This window comes from Furipterus horrens, unplaced genomic scaffold, assembly GCF_987537825.1.
Source record: "Furipterus horrens unplaced genomic scaffold, mFurHor1.1.pri manual_scaffold_5, whole genome shotgun sequence".
In the NCBI taxonomy this organism is placed as follows: Eukaryota; Metazoa; Chordata; class Mammalia; order Chiroptera; family Furipteridae; genus Furipterus; species Furipterus horrens.
In genome coordinates, this window is record NW_028327175.1 from 6,624,306 (window position 1) to 6,645,457 (window position 21,152).

Genomic DNA, 21,152 nt, shown 5'->3' on the forward strand with positions numbered 1-21,152 from the left:
TGCGACGCAGCCCGGCCTCGGTCTCCTCGTCAGTGTGACTTCTGCTTCGCTTAGTGTGCGGCGCTCTGATGTGAACAGAAATTTGGGCAAGAAAGGGTTTTTTTTTCTTTGCTTGTTTTCTGGGTCGTGATAAGTTGGCCTGTGCAAACATTTTAAAAGACTTCTAAATGATCAAATATTGGTTTAAAAAAATTCAGATCAGATAAGCATGTTCCAATCATTTGGGTGACTACAATCATTTCAGAAGTGTTTCAGGAGTCTGGGAGGTACAAAATGGCTTTGTAAAAAACTAACTTGTCTGTATGTTTTCGCGAGGTGTGCTGACCAAAGCCTTACACCAGCTTCAGACGGCTGCGGATACATTCTTCAGACGGGTCCCCATGCCCTTCCGCACACATGGGTCGTGTGATAGAAAACAGCCATGCTTGAAGTGTAAATATGAAAAATATCTTCATCAATTTTATGCCAAAATAAATTTTACATATCCAAACTATTTTTATCTTCTTACCTATAATTGTAGCTCCCAATCATGTAAAAATAAAATAAAATAAAATAAGCCTGTGCTATATTGTGCATTCGATTTTCCGAATTGCAAAAGCCACCTGATTGTTTGCTTTTTCAAAAAGCATGATTTACTCTACATTAAAAACACAGCCATTCAATGCCTAGCATCACAAAATTAACACCCACAATAACAAGTCAATCACTGCCGCTAAACGGTCTTTGAGACAATTCTTTAAAATATTTACAATTCACAACAGGAATAGCTATCAGATTAAGTGTTTTTCTTCTTTTTTTTTTTGATATCATGTTTCAACATTTCAGGAAAAGGCATTTAGAATCCACCCTACCCCCACCCCCCACAGCTCAAAAAGGTTTAAACATTGTTTTGGTTTAAGCATCCATGGCCCAGCCCACGCTCTCTTCGCCATTAAATACTTCGCTCACGGGAAACCGAGGAAAGGCTACGGCATGATTTTGTTCAGTTGGTCTGTGCTCACGTAGCCGCAGGACGAGAGGAACTCTTTGTCGGGCAAGGCCAAGGCCGTGGCGTTGAGCAGGAGGCCCTGCGGGGATTGTACTATGTGAATGGAGGTGTAGTCTGGGACCGGCGTCTCCGAGCTCGGGGCCCGCTCTGCCGCCCCAGGCCCCCCGGCAGTAGTGGTAAGGCTTTCCGTGGTGATGTAAATGTCTTCCTGGTTAAAGCTGCGCTCGGCACGCGACTCCGCCTCCGCGTGCGGGGCCACTGCGATGCACTTTTTGGCATCTGCTTCGCAGAAGTAGGTGTTGTCCATGATGAAGTTTGCTTGGCAGAACGACACCAAGTCGGGGTGCGGGTCGCACTGGGATACCCGGGTCTTATTCTTTTGGCCCGGGGAAAGGACCACACTCCCTGCTGGCGTGATGTCGCTCACCTGGGCGTAAAAGTCAATGTTTGCCAGTGAACTTGGATTGCTGAGCTGGGTGTGGGCAGCGGGATGAGCTGACTCAGTTTCACTGAGAAGAAGTGGTCTGGGTTTGTTCTCTCCTAGGATAACACGGGGCTCCTGAGAAGCGGGGGGCGCATCGCTGAAAGGTGGGTGGTTTTGATTCTTCATGTCAAGGCACAAGAGCTCCGCTTCCCGTTTTAACCTTTGTGGCTGAGCGACCTCCAAGGTACCATCACCCAAGTCACCGGCGTCAAAATCAGCCTCCAGAATGTCCGGGTCATAACAGCTGGTACGACCAGAGTCGTCGTCCTTCGCCCCGAGGACAGGAAGTGATTTCTGGTGGGCATCGCTCAGGAGTCTGGCCGTGTCTGACCCTTCAGTCTTTTCATCAGGATCATCAATGTCTAGCTCAATGAATTCAACCCAGGAGTCATCATTGTAGAATTCAGGTTTATAGCTGTCATGAACGGCTAAGATTGTGTTCACCTCTTCTAATTTCCCTTTCTAGGAAACAGAAAGAAAAATGAAGACCTATGAAAAGAAACTCATAATGGCCAAGTGATTTGACAAATAACATTAAGAGACTAATTATGGTTATAATAAAGGAACAGTGACAGAACCATATAATGAAAAGTACATGTTCGTGAAGAACTTTTAAATATATAAGACATAATTCTTAGAGATGTAATATTAAAAAAAAATTTTCTCCAGAAGGGGTACAAAAAATGGAATGCATGACATAGAGCTTGCCAAAGCTCTCAACACGGGACAATGTTCTTCAGGTATCATTTAATTAGTGTTATCTATAACGTAGGTAATTTGTTAATTACCTTGAAGAGATCTGGATCAATTCCTTTAATCTTTGGAACTGGAACTGGGGGCAGAATCAGCATCTTAATCCTTGAAGACAATTAAAATTTTGGTTTGAAATAGCTTAAAAGTTGTGCATTCTCTTATTTCAAAAGATAGAAATAAAATATTGGCAGTACTATTATTATTTCAAATATTTGGATACTTTAGAAGTGGAATATGAGAAAAAGGACAGTATTAAGCAGTAAATGATACGGAAAAAACTAGAGAAGAAAAAAAGAACAAACAACAACAAATAGCCCTTCACTGAAGTCAATTTAATAAAATGTGGCATTCCTATATTCCTTTTTTTTCTTAATTTTTTTTTATTGACAGCCAGCATTAGTATCTGGGAGGGAGAAATTTGATTGTATCTCAAGTCAATTTCCGTTTCAGTTGTAAAAAAGGTAATTTTAATGTGTGTCTCACCAGCACATTGCAGAGAAAAGGAAGAGAGGAAGAGAGGGAGGGAGGGAGGGAAGGAGGGAGGCAGGCCAATCCACACGGAGCCAAATTAGGGTACACTGGGTAAGTCTGCACCATGTAGCTCCCCTTAATTATAAAATCATATAAGATGATCTCATTAACTACTGTGTCGCTGCAGGGTTCATTTCAGTGGGAAAGACTACATTTGAACTATTTCTAATCAATAAGTATGAGTTTATATACACAATTCTATGATACACTTAGAACTTTCTGTTCCAAATATTTAAATCATTTTTGACCATAATTCATTTCCATGTCTGTCCTGCCTGTTTTGTGCCTCACTGTATCACCAGCACTCAGAACAATTCCTGGCACACAGGAGACACTCAACAAACATTTGTTAAGTAAATTTTAATACATCATTTATTTATCTTATTACTAGTGTAGCTTGAGTTTGTTTTAGAATCAACAGTGTCGCTCTAGAAAAAAGCTCAGAGAGTAAAAATTCCAACCAACTGATTTTATTGTTAAAAACCCCCAAGAGTCAGAGACGTCACTACTGGGCAGGATTGGCAACCTGATTTGGGGTATCAGCTGATGTTCTGCTCACTGAATGGACAGCCTAGTCTATGCAATAGGGAATGCGTTTCCTGAATATGTCCACTGCTTTTTCACCTAACCCAAGGAATATGCCAAACTCCATTTTATTAGGGGCTTTGAGTAGCCTCCATTAGGATGAACAGTGGGGCAAGTATTAAAGCAAACTGTTACTGATGAGTAAAAAAATACAGAAAAAAATATACATTACTAGCAATAACTACCATTTTCTGAATGCCTCGGATAAAGGAGGTACTGTGAGGTACATCTTGCACTAAACTGTGGGTCGGCAAATTATGGCCCGTGGGCCAAACCCGGTCTGTACTGTGTTTTCTTGTGAATAAAGTTTTATTGGAACACAGTCACGTTCATTAGTTTACGTATTGCTTACAGCTGCTTGCCTGCACGGTGGCAGAGCTCAGTGGCTATGACTGAGACCGCATGACCCAGAAGGCCTAAAAACTTAGCCCTTGTCGGCCAATTATAATAAACACATTGCCAGCCTCAGCGCTGAACATTTCATGAAGTCCTTAGAGCCGCCAGGGAGGGAGGTGACATTATTTGTGAAGAGACAGAGATTTAAGGAAGGTGTCCAAATCATGTGCTGCTACTTGGCACAGCTGGGGCTCAAATCCCAAACACTTGACTCCAAAACTCAGCCTTTGCCTTCTGTCATGTTGCTCTTACTCGTTCTGTATCGCTACATGAGTATTTCCAACGTTCAAACCATACAGGATGCAAAGGTCCCCAAATGTCCCGTGCTGGACTTGTGCGAGCACCTCTCTCTTTTGAAGAGGGCGACACATTTGGGCACGTGTTGGTAGTTTGCCTCCTAGGAGTTGTGGGTGACCTGCCGCCAGGGCGCCCCATCCTGTGTCCCTGACAGCCCAGGAAGGTCAGGCAAGTGACCGAAACAATGCCAGAGGGAGGGATGGGAACAACCACAAGCGAGAGGATGCGCGCCACGCCCTTCCCTAATGGGGCAGCGCCTCCCCGGCCTCAGCGCCTGTTGCCATGCAGTACCATCAACTCGGTGTCGCTGGCTCTTTCAGTTTTTAAAGATAACCTGGAAATCTGAGTCGCTGTGTGAAAAGTCCCTATTTCGTAAACATTTGGTAGATACATGTTTACTTCAAAATCAAAACCCCATCAAATAAGAAAACACGGACCTGCAGGCTGAATTTGGCGTTCCGCCTGCGCTTCTGTTTCATGCTGATTCTGTTCTTTCTTTCCTGACTGGTAACCGTTGGAAGGCTGGGTGTGCGTCACAGGGTGGGAACGACAGAGCGTGGAATCAAGATAATTTGGGCCTGAAACTATGTTTGTGCCTTGGCTATCACTTTATTTAAACTCAAATGACAAGTTTTGCTAGAGGTGACTCAATTATCTGGGTTTAGAAGAAAAAGAAGTGCCTGGATTGTGGACTCACAGAACTTTAAGCAAAGGGGGAGAGAGGGCTATTGGGGCGGGGGGGGGGGGCGGTGGAAGCCTTTCACTGCCCCAAGGTTCTGGGAACGCCGACACACTGCCCCCTCCTAATGAGCGTTTTAATCGTTAGTGCTGTACCTGCTGGCACACACCTCCCACCGTTTCCTGCTTCCATTAAGATGGGAACATTCAGACAATGACAAGCGTTTTTTTATGGGCAAATGAAAGAAAAAAGTGAATTCTTTTCCACAGAGAACTTACTCTAGACTTACTCTAGCACAGGAAGTTTGCAAGTACATAAAAGATTTCTAAACATGTCACAATTTGGTGATTTTGACTAAGCTTTAGAGTGGAGAACTTCATTATTCATAGAGCACACTCTTTAGACAGAGGTTAATATATTATTTTCTTCGAAGTGCTGTTTTTTGAGAGTATTATTTTTTCTTGGAAACATTATAAGCTAATATATTTAAACTACATTACAAATTTATTTAGGCTTCACAATGACTCTAAATCGACAGCTAATATTAAGAGTAAATCACTTTATATATATCGTGGTTTTATCAGCTGCAGTTATATATAAATTAGCCCTTCAACTGTACAGATCAATGAATTCAAATTAACCAACAAAATAACTTGGCTCCTTTGTCGTTGGTATTAGTTAAATATATAAATTGTTTAAAGTTCTAAAAATTTATTTACTTTTTAACTCACTTTTCCCCAAACCAGTAATAGTTGTGTTTGTAGAACAGATATGTTGCTACAAAGTTAGGGACAAACATGAAATTCTGCAGGGTGAATTTTGCTTTCCCGTTGGCTGACTTGATAAAACTGGAGATGACGCTCTGCTAGCAATAACCCTTCCTACATTCACCGGGACACTGTGAGCATGCTCGACACTCCAGAACTCCAGCTTTCTGAGAACTTGTCTGTCTACTACGGGTCTGTTTTGATGTCGGCACATGCCATCCAGCTTCAAAAAACAAATTACAGAGTTTTTACAGTATGGTCACAGAAACCATGTTTTGATTTGTAGAGGCTTCTCTTGGCTTCTGCTGGAGAACCTATCTTCTGCGCTAGGGAGGGTGACCAGCCATCTGGAACTCAGGGATTTGCCGGGACATGAGACTTTCAGTGCAACACTCAGTCAAGTCCCAGGCAAGCTGGGAGTGGCTGGCCCTAGTTCTAGGTGAAGGGGCAAGACGCACTCCTGGGACTTTAAAAATACTTTAAATATAAGAAAGCTGGGGATCTGTACCAATAATTTACCTATATTTTGTATTAAAATTTCTTGGAGTCTGTACTGAGTTTCTTTCAGGAAGAAAAAGAGAATTACAGCTCTTACAACTCAAGGGAAATTTAATGGTCGCATAATTGAACACAATGCCCATGAGAACACGGAGGCCCAAATTGGTTAAGGGACTCAAACAGGAGGGAACACAGTGGCAGAATAATACCTGGAATCCTCGTTTTGAACTCCAAAATGCAGAAAGGAATCTCTTCAAACTTAGAAAGAATTGTAGGTGTGTTGACAAATGCAGTTGAAATAGCAAATCGTAAGTATCCCAATAATTTAACAAAACTGGAAATTGCCAGCATAGAAAGTCTGAAAAAGTTTTATTAGATTGATTTATCTAGGTGGCTTTACTTTGCCACCTCCTTTTGCTTGTCAAACAGCCAAAGGCTTAGTGCTACCTAGGGTCCCAAATAAAGGTGTCAACGTGGTCAGGGCTTTGAAGAGGTGAGGAGGGAGCTGTGCAGTCAGACCCTAGCCTCTCGCTGTCATACACAATGTCTCAGATAGAACGAAAACCCGCGAATTCTCTTTGATGCACACACTAAGGTGGTAAATATATAACTGGAGATAACATTTTCCTGGATTAATTAAAATTTTCACTCACAATTCGAAGAAGCAAACACGAAATAACAAATGGAAACACATGGGGAAATATAAGCAACTGGTAAAAATGTTAAGATAATTTCACACCTACCTTTGCTGTTTAGAAAATATGAATAAGAGTAACATCACTGTTAGCCCGAATAATCCAAAGATGATAAGAAAGAACCACGGGAACTGGAAATCTGAAACACACGAGACAACACCTCACTCACAGGATTATGGAGAGGTGACACTGACCTTGAATATTGCCTCGTTTGTATTCCCCTGGTGAAGTCAGGGATTTCACCCGATAACCACTGAAACAGAAGGCCATGGCTGAGAAGTGTTTTCTGGGCCAAGAACACCTTTTTAAATCCTTTTACATTAAAAAACAATCAAAAGAGAGAACCAGCATACAGCTTAAGCACAAGCCACATTGATAAGAAAAAAAATAAGTATTTGCTTTCCGCATCCTGTGTGATCAGGGCGGTCACCAACGGCTTCTTCTCTGGAGCCAAGTCCAGCTGGTTTACACACTACTTCACCTAAATAGCATCTAATTGGCTTCTTTTTGAAAAAGCTGTGGTGATTAAAAAACAAAAAAAAAATTTTTTTTTTAATCCTCCAGACTGAGGAGCTATCAAAAAATGGGGGCAGAGTTTTTAGTTCTGAATCATGACTGGAGCATTTTAGACATGCAGCACAATGATTGTACAGCTTCAAAAGCCTCCTGGGACAGAGGGTCGCTACTGGGCTTCTTCCTTCAGAGTTTAGTCAACTTTGTAGCAAAGTGGGGGGAAATGTGTTTGTAAATCTTCTATCGTATTCCTCAAAAACCAGTGCCCGGCAGCTGGTTCCCAGTCTTCTTTACCACACTGGCAAGATGGACCGTGTTTTAATGAAAAAGGACAGGTGAAATTCACCTTAATGTTGCTTGATTAAAAGTAGGGATAGTTATTTTTTACGAACCATGGGTATGGACTTGGGGGGGGATGCTGGGGGAGGGAGATACTGGGTGGAGGGGAGTAAAGGGGAAAAAATTGGAACTACTGTAACAGCATAATCAATAAAATATATTTAAAAAAAAAAAAACAATTATCATCTCATATAGATACCAAATTTTTTTTTAAAAGACAAAAAAAAAAAAAAAAAGTAGGCTTTTAGACTGTAATATTCTTTTCTCATTTATATTTTCTTGTTCAGTTATTCACATTCCCGAGGGAGATCTTACGGGCATTGGAAAGAATCAGTTGGGGGCAGAGCACCCCTGGTCTCCTGTGGTGTTGATAGTTTTCTATCAATGATACATTCGGGAGCACAATATAAAGCACGTGCTTCACTTTTTTCTATTTTTTTTTTTTTTAACATGGAAGGAAAAGTCAGTTTAAAAAAAAAACCATGTTAACATTTTCTTCTGATTATAAATGCAACCAACTCATTGTAGAGCATTTTAGAATTAAAGAAACATATAAGGAATCACCTGAAATTCTGATATCTAGAGATATAACTCGATAACCCCTCTAAAACTTGTACCTTATTCCAGGACTTTTTCTGAATTAAATAATTCCAACATGAAATCCCCCTCCTGCTTTTGAACGGAGAACGCCCGTTCCGGAGCGCGAGTCAGGGGCCTCTCACCCCCAAGGAGATGCTAATGCGTCCCGGTCCAGCCCCCGCCCTCACCGCGCAGGGCACCAAATGCATCACCGGATACGGACCGAGGCCACGTGGGCGGCCACGGCCACCGTGTCCTTTTACCTTCGTCGCACGCCAGCGGGCTCATCGGAGGCAGCGTCACGTAGAGGAGCTCGCTGAAGTCGCCGTACTTCTCGGAGTTCCGCTGCCTGGACCGCACGCGCACCTCGTACTCCTTATCCAGGCGCAGCGCGTACACGGGGACGGACGTTGACAACACAGGGTCCATCTTGGAAGACAGAACAGGACACGTACTGGTCAGAGAGTCAACACTCAAGACCGTCGGCTCGGCGAAGAGCGGCTGCCTCGGGCCTCCCACGGAATTCTGGAAAGCAGGGGGGGTTTGCCAATGCACCGCAGGGCTGCTGTTCCAAGAGCGAGCGAGGCCACTATGTTAAATGACCAAGAGGCCTCAGACGTATCTCGGTAGAAAACAGAGATCTGATAGACTTTTATAGACATGCAGCTCTATCTTTGAATTAGGCTGTCGGATTTTCTAAGATCAAAGCATAATAAATTATTACGGCCAATGACAGAACTCTAAAGAAATATGCCTACCCTTCGGGATATTGCAATTTTGTATGAAGACATAAGAAAAGAAAAGAAAAAACAAACAAATGTATTTCACATCAAAATGAATTATAGTCATCCTTTGGAAATTCTGGGTGGTCATTCATACGATCATAGAACTGGAAGGGGTCCTAGGGCAATTCATAGTTATCTTAACCGAACTTTCAAATAATTCTCTTAGAAGCAACTACGTTCATACATAACCTGCTTGTTCTGGAAGACTCAAAGCCACCTCAAAATAGTTTGCTGTTCAAAACCTGCAAAGAAAAGCCACTGGGGTCCTTGGTAATCAACATCACGGTCCCACAACCCTTATCCCTTATGGGATATTCTTTTACCTTCCTGGGGAAGGGCAGGTGAGGCTATTAGACTTTTGAAACATGGTGCTACCAGCGAAGTAGTCTCAATTCATGAGGGAGCTTTCTTCTCAAATATTCAAACCATGTGCTTTTCATACGTTTTCTAGTAGAACATCTTCCTGTTTATAAAAAACTAGGAACAGTCACTTTTTCAACAGCATCGACCTTTCACATAAATAAGATCTCAGTTTGTTTTGCTAAGTCAGAAGCTGGATCTTCCGTTTCTAAAACAAAATTTCCTTTCACCTCGGTTAGTTTCTACTCAAAAAGTATCTTGTTTTCCACCTGTGTCCATGGGATGGTGATCTTGCATCGTTTAAAGGAGCTTCTTAATATATGGAATGTCTGCATGCCTAAGATGCTTTTTCTAAAGGTAGAATTCTGAATATTAAACTTATATTTTCCTTAAAATATTTTAAAAGCCCATGTTTTCATTCTTACAAGGCTAATTTCTCAGTTACTGTCACTGCTGTCCTTTATAGATTTTACTAATAACAAAACCTGAAAGGGGCCCTCAGGGACTCAGCCCAGGGCTGCTCCCCGTCCTCTGAACCCTCTACACCCCCACGCTGACCTAGGCCACCGGCCTGCATGCCTGTTCTTGGCCCGTCCACAGTGCCAGTTTGCTGCAGTTCTAATCCTGGCACTTTCTCCTCGTCCATCCTGCCAGATAATACACATCCCGTATGACTTCTTGTAATCCCTGCTCAGATTTCTGTATTAGACCGCAGACTCCTGGGGCGCAAACAATGCCTTCATTATCTTCAGGTATAAGGTTGGGGGTGAGTGAAAGGTGGCCCATATGCTGTTAAGTAATTGTATGCTACCCATTAAATCCTGAAAAAAACATAAATTCTTAACTTGGTTTAGCAGGTACATAGTGTACACAACTACATGGTCGTTAGTATTACTTTTATATTCAAAATCTGTTTAATTAAAAAAAGACACAATACCCAATTTAATTCTTGCCAAACGGTAACATGAATCCAATCTAAGCAACCAACACCAGCTTTTTTCCCCCCTTCACTTACACACTTCTCTTCTTTTTATGCTTAGGACATTTTTGCTCCTAACCACTTAGATTGTGAGTTTCTTTTGGTGGTGGGTGGGGGGCTCAATTCTTACGACTAGGCCCTTGGTATTCATGACAGCTCTGAGACCCTTGCAAATGACCAAACATATAAATACCGTAAATATATAACTTCATTCATAAAAGGTGAGGAAACATTAACTGACCCTTGGGACTATCTAACGTGGTGAGGAGAGCAAGAGAGCTATGCTGAGAGGCAGCTCTGAAGGGTGAGCTGAGTGGGTCCCACGGCCCCATGCCCCTGGTTCAGGGTGTAAGACACATACATACCTGTGCCTCGGCTAGAGCTCACTATGGGCCAGGGTCTTTCAGGCTTGAACCTATGAGCAGGAAACGTGTGAATCTGAACATTCTGATATACAGCTTGCTCCTTCTAGCTTGTCCAACCCTTTAGTCGCAGGATTCTGACACTCTTAAAAATGATTGCGAATCCTAAAGGTGTGGTTTATTTGGGTTATGCCTATAGCTGTTTACCATATTAGAAATGGAAACTGATGATATTAAAATGCTAGTTTCAAAATTATAATAAGTTGATTTTACGGTAACATATTTTTAATTATTATACTTTCCAAAATAATGAAATTATAGTAAAAAGAGTGACATTGCTTTACAGTTTTGCAAATCTCTTTAATGTCTGGCTTAGGGGAGGATGGCTCTGTTTTTACACCTGCTTCTGAACTAAATCTGTTAGGATGTGTTGTTTTGGTTCAAGTGCATGAACAAAATCTGGTCTCACAAAGATATATTTTGAGGAAAAGGAAGGATATTTTAATAACCTTTTCAGATAATTGTGGATATTCTTGAACACTAACATTCAAACTCAACAAGTGGTATTTTCTTAAAGGTTAGTTGCAATGTGGAATCTGAAACTCTATCAATGACTCTTTTGGATGCTGTTCCATCATTCCATCTAGTACTGTGCATGGATCCTTTCCCCATGTGCAATTTTGGTTAGATCATGTATTGGTCATTTGGAAAATACTGGTTCACTGAGTTATGCAGATTTCCTAAATGTACACACAGTTCATTATGCAATATAAAAAAAATCACTTTTGCTAATAATATCACCATTGATCTCAACAGGAAAGTCTTCAAAGCTACCAAGTTCATGGTTACATAAGAAAGTTTTCCAAAATGCTAATTTTCTCTGGAAAGCTCAGTTTTTTTCCATTGGCAACAAATACTGTCCATTGTTTTTCTTAAAATAATAAACTTAATTCTTTTTCAAGAAATGCTTGCCAAATATTTGCCAACTCAAATATGAATAACTATGTATCAGTTTATCAGTAGTTCTTTTGGGTAAAACCAGGGCTCCAAATGGTGTTTCATGCAAAAAGCAGCACGTTCAGTGGGCAGTCCGGCTATTCAAGTGCTTTTTTTCAAGACCACCAGCAGCACCCACAGAGGCAGCAAGAGGGCTTCATGTGGACTCGCCACGTGTCACACCGAGTATTGAAAAGGTCGAGCAGGAACAAAATCAGTAATTTCATAGCTTCATCAAGGACACTCTTATGTGAAACTGACTCCCTTCCCCACCCCACCCCCCGCCCCCGCGATGCTTGCAGGTGAGGAATTCAGTGGTCCCGGTGCACGTTACTGCCTTGGTTTGTACGAAGGTGGCTTCAGTCTCCCCACCACTGCTTTGCACCATCAGGGTGACTCTCAACACAGCCAAGAAAGGAAGTTACATTTGAGTATTATTATGAAAAGAGTCTTGACCTTGTGGACTCCCCGACATGGTCTCTGGGACCCTCAGGGGTCCCTGGTTCACACTCCGAGGATGGCTCCCTTGGGGTACCTGGCACCGTCCTTGTGCACAGTGGTTATTTCAGTACCTGCTGGCTGCAGAAATGTGTGACCAGCTTGAATGTAGAATGTCCTGTTGGACTCAGCACCCCACCATGCTTTTTTTTGCTACAGCAGGTTACAGAATAGATATCTAAATTAAAGTGATGCTGAAAACAGGACCTCCAAGCCCAGGATTTCACAGTTCTAAGCTGCCCCCAATTTAGCTTTTCCTCTAATGGCAAAATCAGCTTCTTTTTCAGCCGTTCACTGAATGGACAGGACCCAGTGTCTCCAAACCCGGGAGTGAGGTCGTGCCGGCTGCTGGTCATGACGTTACGCCTGGCCAGAAACCACTGGGCTGGGCCAGGGCCCCGGCCGTGGTCAGACTGATTTGGAATTCGTTCTACTGGGAGCAGCACGATAATCCTGTTTTTCTTGCGTGCCATGTGGAATTTATCTAAGTGCCCAGTTCCCATACACTTGGCAAGGGAGTGAGGAGGGCAGAGATCAACTAGGACCATGCTCCTTGCAGACTTCGAAACCACTCAGCTCGATTGTCCCCTGACGTACTTAACAAAATATCCTTTTGAAACCTCTAAAGGGCACATTCCCTCCTGGAGTCACTTACGAATTTATTTTAATGAAGGTCTTGTGAGCAGTAGCAGCTAAAGTCATGGGAGAATATTTAGCCACAGCTCACTGTTGACCTTGGTCGTAACCCTTCCCATGTTTAGCCACATCCCCAAAGACAGCTAAGTGGCTAAAGTATACAGTTTTATTCTAAAGTTAAACTGGACACCAAGGATGACTGGGAAAAAGTTTTCCTTTCCTTCCAGAGGCTTCCATGTCAGCTCCACAGAAGCATCGGCTACTGGACAGAACTCCAAGGTGATCTTTTTCTGATCATACCACTTTTCCTCAAATAAGAAATTACGGAGCACACAGTGCGGGCATGTGGTATGAGGTGAAAAGGAAGTCTATAAATGAGAGGGGGTGTGAGAATAACAAGAAGACAATTCAGAAGATTTCAAGTGTGATTTGCAATGATGCCTTACCATTTTCCATTGGGTCTCATTTATTTCTTTGTATTGCAGCTCATACTCCAGGACTATCCATCCTTTCTGAACATCCGCATTGGACGGTGGGTCCCATCTCACTTGGATATCTGCATGAATCCCCGTTAAACTGATGTTCAGTAAAGTCCAGTTGAGGCCAGTGGGTGGATCTGGTTGTACTGGGCATTTCAAAGGAGAATTAGTTCACAGCTGCATAGTAATGGAATGCTTTCTTCTGAAGAGACCGCATTACTTAATACATTTTTATTACTCACACTTTTAATTCTTCTAATATTTCTATTAGTATATTCTCACTTTATAAGAGAGTACCGTTTTTTACTTAAGGCTGATTTGTGTTGAACTCTAAAAAGGCCCCTACATAAACTGCTTTTTGACCCTGAAATCTGATCTATAACTTTTCCTAAAGGTCTGTCATGTTTTACGTTTCTTTTAGCTGTGATAGAATTAATGCTTTGGGACCTGGCAAAGGAATTCATTTGAACTAAGGAACAGAGAGTCAGAAAGACCTCTGGTATTTAAACATGTGGCTGTTTTGGAACCAGGGATGGAGAAATCTTTTTTCTCCCGAACTGTTGATGATGTGGGGCAAGGACCGCCTCTCACTCAGTTCTGCACTGCTACCACACAGTCCTGCCCAGCTCTCGGCAGATGCTCCTCGGTGCGCTGTACTCCCAGCCACGTGCTCGTCTCTACAGACCTGAGAAGGGAAGCGTCACCCCGCTCTCTTAAAGGGTTTTCTTTCACGTAACTGCACGTGAGCAATGCTTGGTTTCTGCTGATCTACTTACATTCTCAGGGAGATCTGTTGACCACAAAGACCGCACTTTCCCGAAGGCTGATGAAGGGAACTCTGGGTTCCAACGCTAGGAACTCTTATCTAAATTTATATTTTAGATAGTTCCCAACAAATGATCACTCTGTCGGTCTCAGTACTGAGGTTTTCGAAAATTATGTGCAGATACAGAGTAAAATTTACTTTCTTTTCTGTTGTATATAGAAGGTCAACCGGAGTGTGGCAAAGTCTGGGTCCCCAGGGCTGATCAGAGATAAGCCTGCAGATATACACAGTGAGGAGCCCTTACTGGCTGTTAACCAGGGTAGCTCTTCTATTCACCCCAAGTTGAAACACTGTGAAGGAGCATGTTACTGGCCTGTGTGTTCAGGGTGAACACCACTTCCTTAAAAATAGAGAATGTCCAAATTTGACTCATCATAACTACATTTAGGAAATTAAATTGGAGTGATTTGACTTACAGTCACGATGGGGCATAGGTAAACATGCCTTGAATCCTTGTACGACTATAGTAAAAACTATAGTAAAAATCACAACTAGACTACAAAACAAATATCACCCAGAAACATCAGAAAATTGAGCTGTATGGACGTCTGACTTAAAGAAGCCACATTCATCCAGATGGGTAGGAAGGGCGGAGAAGAGGAGATGTGCAGAGAGGCGCGGAGACGCAGAATGGTGGGTCCCACATCCCCATGCGGTGGATAAAAATTGGGAGGGACACCTCAGGAATGAGGGGTCACAGCCCCAGACTAGACCACACAGTCCAGGGTTCCAGTGCCAGGAAGTTAAATCCCCATAACTTTTGGCTGTAAAAACCAGGGGGGTTGGGGTGGCAGAAGAAGTGGTGAGATTCACAGGAGACTCCTCTTAAAGAGCCCACATGGACTTAGGACTTATGCAGACTCCCTCCCTCTGGGCTTCAGCATCAGGGCAGCAGCTGGAAGGGCACAAGTGACATAGGGGGAGAAAGTGAAGTGACTGGTATCAGGGCGAGTACCAGGAGATGGCATCCTCCCATGCAAGGCTCCAGAGGCCGGGCAGAGGCATTGTCCTCTCTCTCAGCCCTCCCCCACACAAAGTCACAGAGCTGTGATGCGGGTGGCCCTGCCCTGATGATTATCTAAGGCTCCACCCCATGCAACTTACAGGTACACTTTTCTACAATAGGTCATGCTACTAAGACAGGGAGTCAAAGCAGCTCTACCTAAAACACAGAAACAAACACAGGGAGGTTGCCAAAATGAGGAGACAAAGGAATACGGCCCAAATGAAAGAACAGAACAGAACCCCAGAAAAAGAACTAAATGAAATGGAGATAAGCAACCTATTAGATGCAGAATTCAAAACACTGGTTATCAGGATGCTCAAAGAACTCACTGGGTACTTTAACAGCATAAAAAATACTCAGGCAGAAATGAAGGTTACATTAAGTGAAATAAAGAAAAATATACAGGGAACCAACATGGAGGGGATGAAGCTGAGAATCAAATCAATTGGAACATAAGGAAGAAAAAGGCATTCACTCAGAACAGCAAGAAGAAGAAAAAATTCAGAAAAACAAGGATAGGCTAGGGAGCCTCTGGGACTTCTTCAAATGTACCAACATCCGAAGCATGGGGGTATTAGAAGGAGAAGGGGGGGGCAAGAAGTTGAAAACTTATTTGAACAAATAATGAAGGAAAAGTTCCCTAATTTGGTGAAGAAAATAGATGTGCAAGTCCAGGAAACACAGAGAATCCCAAACAAGTTGGGCCCAAAGAGGACCACACCAAGACACATCATAATTAAAATGCCAAAGGTGAAAGATAAAGAGAGAATCTCAAAAGCTGCAAGAGTTACCTACAAAGGAGTTCCCATAAGACCATCAGATGATTTTATAAAAGAAACTTTTCAGGCAAGAAGGGAGTAGCAAGAAGTATTCAAAGTGATGAAAAGCAAGGACCTACAACCAAGACTACTGTATCCAGCAAAGCTATCATTTAGAATAGAAGGGCAGATGAAATGCTTCCCAGACAAGGTAAAACTAAAGGAGTTCATCATCACCAAGCCATTATTATATCAAATGTTAAAGGGATTTATATAAGAAAAAGAAGATAAAAACTATTAATATTAAAATGTAAATTTACAACTATCAACAATTGAATCTAAAAAAACAAACTAAGCAAACAAGTAGAATAGAAACAGAATCATAGGTAGGGAGATAATTTGGAGGGTTATCAGTTGGGAGGTGAAGAGGGAGAAGGGGGGAAAAGGTGTAGGGATTAAGAAGCCTAATTGGTAGGTACAGAATACAGTGATCCCTTACTTATCGCAGGTATTATGTTCTAGACCCCCTGCGATAGGTGAAAATCCATGTAGTAGGGACCTTACATTTATTTTAGTATTTACTGTACAGTACTGCACAATCCCGCGATAGAGCGAAAAGTCCACGATAAGTAATTAAATATAATATTTTAAAAAATCCCATGATACAGTGGGGCCATGATAAATGAGCCACGATATAGAGAGGGGCTGCTGTAGACAGGGGGTGTTAAGAACAGTATCGGAAATGGAGTAGCCAAAGAACATATATGCTTGATCCATGGACATGAATTAAGAGGGGGATTGCTGGAGGGAATGAGGGAGTGGGGGTACCAGGTGGAGGGGGGCAAAGGGGAAAAATAGGGACAACTGTAATAGCATAATCAATGAAATATATTTTAAAAATAAATTGGAGTGATTTGTAAAATAGCTAAGTTACAGATGCCACATATTGACAGGAACAGCCCTCTTTTCTGGAATTGCTGCAATTATTTATTATTTGTTGCTTATTGCAATTATTGATTAACATGCCTCAGTCCCGACTTGACTGTATCATACACATCCTGCAGCCACCCCTGCCGGACCCAGTGCCTGAACAGTGCCTGACTCAGGCAGGCACTCAGTGACAGTTAGCCAGATAAGGCGCGGGCCTGGCAAGTGGCAGAGACAGGGTCAGAACATGGGTCTAGACCCGGTATTCTTACCACTGCCCCCTGACCCACTGAACAGCTACACCTATCGACGTCAGGATATAGACTCCACAGTCTCTCTCAACCAGGCCGTTGGGTTTTCTTTTCTGCGTGTTAGGGTTTCTCAGTCTTTACCCTCAATGTGATCAGACTTCCTTGCGTCTGTCTACAGCTCCCAGCCCCTTTCCCTTGGTCTCTTCTAGCCTGCTGATGCCTGGAAAACCACATCCAAGGACAGCCCGTCCGAGAGAAACTCCGCGGGATTCCTCTGCGCAACGACCAAGCTCTTGCGGAAAGATGTGAGGCCCCAACGCCGGCTACGCAGAGTCCTTCTTTGATTTTTTTCTAGTGAGCTGTTTATATTATTATAGTTTAAACACGGACATTCTAATTATAGCTGTTTGTTTTCCTTTGTGTCGTTTCCCCTGTGTCCCCATGCTGGGCAAGGGGTAATCCGTTTGGATCTTTCACTTAGTTCACGGAGCTGATTATCCCCAGTGTTTGTCTTGAGATCTGATAAACATGTCTTTAAACTGATTCTGGCTGTTCTGTAAATGTAAAATCCCAGAGTTATTGTGCTTTGTGATAAAGGAAACCTAAGTATTGATTAGAGCAATGGTAGAGATCAAGGCCAACATATTTAAGTAGATATGAATATAATAATCATATCTAATAATGAGAAGAGAAGGAACCTTAGGGGTACCTTGAGTCTGCCCCTTGCAGTGGCATGCAGCAACACAATGAAGACCCCCCCTCTTTTCTTTACAACATGTGCTGCCAGATTCTTTTTCATTAGAGCCACCTTAGTTCCCCCTGCCCTTTCTGTCTTGTTCAGCGGCTGATCTCGTGCCCTGTCAAGTTGACTTCCATCCGCCGCTTGAGCACAGTGACAAAGTCTCCCTATGCGATACACCTGGGTGCTGCCGACTTCCCGCTTAGTTAATCTAAAGCCACGTCAAAGGAAACACAAACCTGCGATTTACCTATTTCCTCAACAGAGAAGCACCTCTGATCCACAGTACCACCGCGGCTCATGAGCCTGATGCAGTAGGGCGTCCAGATCGAGGTATAGGATGCGTTAAAGTAACAGCTGTTTTCTCCAGCAGAGACATAATCAGGGCATTCTTTCCATTCCTGAGTCCATTCGGGAGTCCACTCTTGAGTCTTCCTGAAATGGAGGGCAAAAAAAAAAAAAAAAAGGATTAATTGCTCCAACAGCAGGCCATAGGTTAAGTCAAAGCGAGGTGCTTGGCAGTCAGAGTCAATCAGCTGAAATACAAACATTCATGAGCACATGTTTCCAGAACTCTCACATTTGTAGGTTCCCTCAGTGTCTGCAGACTGAGTGGGGGGCCTTTTGGTACTTCTGCCTACAGGAGAAACATCTGTTCGCTGGCTGCACGTGACGGGCCAGCTCCTAAGCAAAGTGATTCATTGGTAGGCACTGTATTATCTGCCTTCTACAAACGAGCCGCAGGGAGACTGAACAAGGTTCTTCATTAAAACATGACAGTCAACTCCCAAACTGTAGAGATTTCCAGAGAGTGGTGGTGAGTCTTTAGACCTGGGTGTTCCTCCAGCTCACGGCAGGAGGAACCAAGGCATGCTGCTAGTGTTCTCCAGGCTGAGTGACAGTAAAGGATGGGTGGCCTTGAGGTGGTAGATCAGTGACCACCCTACTCTGAACCTCCAAATCCCGTGTCCACCTCCCCATAGGTGTCCTGTGTTTTGGGGAGTTTTCCTCATCCCTTAAACTCCTCCCCATACTTCTGATTTTTTTCCTTAATTACATGAAGAGCCAGGAGAACATTTCAAACATGCAGGACATCCAGTGACAGGTATGGAACATAAAATCCTAGCCTTTTCTCACCCATAAAAGAGACAAAAGGCAGGAACCCAGAAATTAAAAAATCTCACCGAACTCAGAAAGGATTATTCTTTTCTGTTTTGAAACTAGTTATGGACATTTAATTATAGGCTGTAGAGAAAAAGGGGGAATAAACACAGGCTGCAGTGAGTCAGCGTGCTTGCTTTGAGTTCCTTTTTTTGGTTTCTCTACAGAGAACAAGTTCCTCTTTCCTAGATCTTGGATCAGATGAAAACAAACAAACAGACAACAAAATGAATCTTGGCAGGTGGTCGGACACACGGAGAACACGGAGTACATCAGACAAGCTGTGCGTTCACAGTGACGTCTCATCCTGGTCATTCATCTCTGCCCTGCTCTACGGAACACATAGTCTACCCAGGTGACTTTGAATGGCAGCAGGATATGTGCTGAACGGAAAGGAGATGCTAGGACGGTCACAGTGGAAGGAAGTCAGAGTTTTGGGAAAGGAAATTCCCTCGTCGGTTGCCATGGGGACCTGAACAAAAATGCAGAGCAATCAAGAGATCCATTGCTCAGATTCAAGTTCAAGTCTCCCCCACCCCCACCCCCCCAGCAGGGACAGAGCAAACATGTGATAGAATGTGACACAGTTCTGTAAAGTCCCATTTGTCTGTCTGACTGACCGAAAGTATTGAGCAAGCCATCTTTGGGGTCCTGCTCTCTAAGCACTACTACATAAGCATCTTATCCAACATTAGCAATGCGAAAATATCATGAATAATAAGATTTGGTCCCTACCTTCAGGCTAGAAAAAGGCTCAGGAATTACAATCACAGTACTTTTTTTGGTGGCCTGCATTCATTTTATTTATATTTAGTAAGCACTGATTACATATAAAACCCTGCGCTAGGCATTAGGAGGGATTCACGCGTGTCTCAGGAATTACTCTGGCCTCGGGGGTATGATTAAAAAACTGTATTATAAAGCCGTGTGGGCAAGTGCTTATAGAGGGTGCTCGCTAGGCTCCCTAAGAGCTCAGCAGAGGCAATGATTGTTCTGGTTGTTCATGGAAGGCTTCAAGGTGGAGGTGGTTTTGCTAGCAATCTTGAAGGATGGGTGAGGTTTAATAGGAAAGGACAGGAAGGAACAGAGGGTGAAAGGCCCTGAGGTAAAGCAGGATGGGTACGCATGTAGTGAGGGAAGCAGGGGGCAATCGGGCAACTGGGGAAAACATTCTTAAATTAGAATTGCTGCTTGGGTGGAATGATTCCTTATTTGCTTCTTATTCACTAGGCTATCTGCTTGAGAGGTTATGAGTCAAGGAGACAGAAAGCCAGGTAATCTGTGGCAGAGGAAACAGGTAGCAGGAATGACCCTGCGCAGGCCCTGGAGCCAGGGAGTGGAAGGCTGGATGGGGGAGGGGCGCAGTGCTGCAAGCTTCCCCTGGGGAGACACGTGTCTTTCTTTCCAGCTGTTTCTCAGGCTGGACTGTCGGCACCAGGAAGAAACTTGTGCAATAGCAGGAGATCCTTGGGACAGCTGATCATCGGCTGTTGGAAGAACTTGGAATTCAAGTGGCAGAAACCCTAGGGTCCGAGACAGGAAACAGCTGCTTAAATTCTGGTTGAGATTCTTAAACGTTGCCTACCCTTGGGTGAGAGGAAGCGCCGTCCCTGATGGGAACACTGTGCGTGGAGGGGAGAAGCTTGCGGGGATCAATTGTGTGTGCATGTCTCTCTCCGTGCGTTTAATGTAGGAAAAAGCTTTTAAACGTGAGGAATAGGTGGGTCATTGAACTAGCATATGCTTTATTTCACCTTGAGTTTCAAGCTAAACAAGAGCACATTGCAGAGGATGGCTTCACCAGCCAGCCCAGGGAATGAGGCGTTCATTTCACGGCGGAGGGCAGAGCAAATGTGTTTAGCATACGTGACAGTGTCACAGTTAGTGTTCAAGTGTCCTAAAGAGGCAGGCCAGGGCTCACCAGGTCTGGCTTTGTTCTAGAGAGGTTAGCTCTCTTGAGTCTCTCAGCTATGGCCTGTCAGCACCTGTCCCTCGTGGGGACTAAACCCAAACCCCCGTTTAGATGACCCCCAAATCCATTAGCTCCAAAGAACAAACCACTGAAAGCCGTCATGTGACGCAGGAAGGATCTGGGAGACCTAAGTTCAGAACGCAGCTTCCAACCCCGCCCTCATTATTGTTTTCATTCTATTTTACTTATTTATTTATTTTTTTGAGCAGCAAAGCGAGGCATTTATTCACGAGTCTGCAGAGTCGGGCGCACCGCCAGCCAGGGGCCCGTGCGTGCGAAGTAGACAAAGAAAACTGGTTTTATACAAATGTGA

General features: G+C 43.4%; 1 protein-coding gene across 1 annotated transcript in view; it reads right to left on the reverse strand.

Moving 5' to 3' along the window:
• Positions 1–782: 782 nt before the first annotated feature.
• GHR (growth hormone receptor) overlaps positions 783–21,152 on the reverse strand; it is a 215,942-nt gene continuing 195,572 nt past the window's right edge. The window contains exons 5-10 of the mRNA XM_090276143.1: positions 17,957–18,141; positions 13,167–13,345; positions 8,368–8,533; positions 6,722–6,812; positions 2,261–2,330; positions 783–1,934 (exon numbers count right to left, since the gene is read on the reverse strand). Coding sequence (XP_090132269.1) covers positions 966–1,934; positions 2,261–2,330; positions 6,722–6,812; positions 8,368–8,533; positions 13,167–13,345; positions 17,957–18,141 — 1,660 coding nt within the window. The 3' untranslated portion in view covers positions 783–965. The remainder of the gene's footprint in view (positions 1,935–2,260; positions 2,331–6,721; positions 6,813–8,367; positions 8,534–13,166; positions 13,346–17,956; positions 18,142–21,152) is intronic.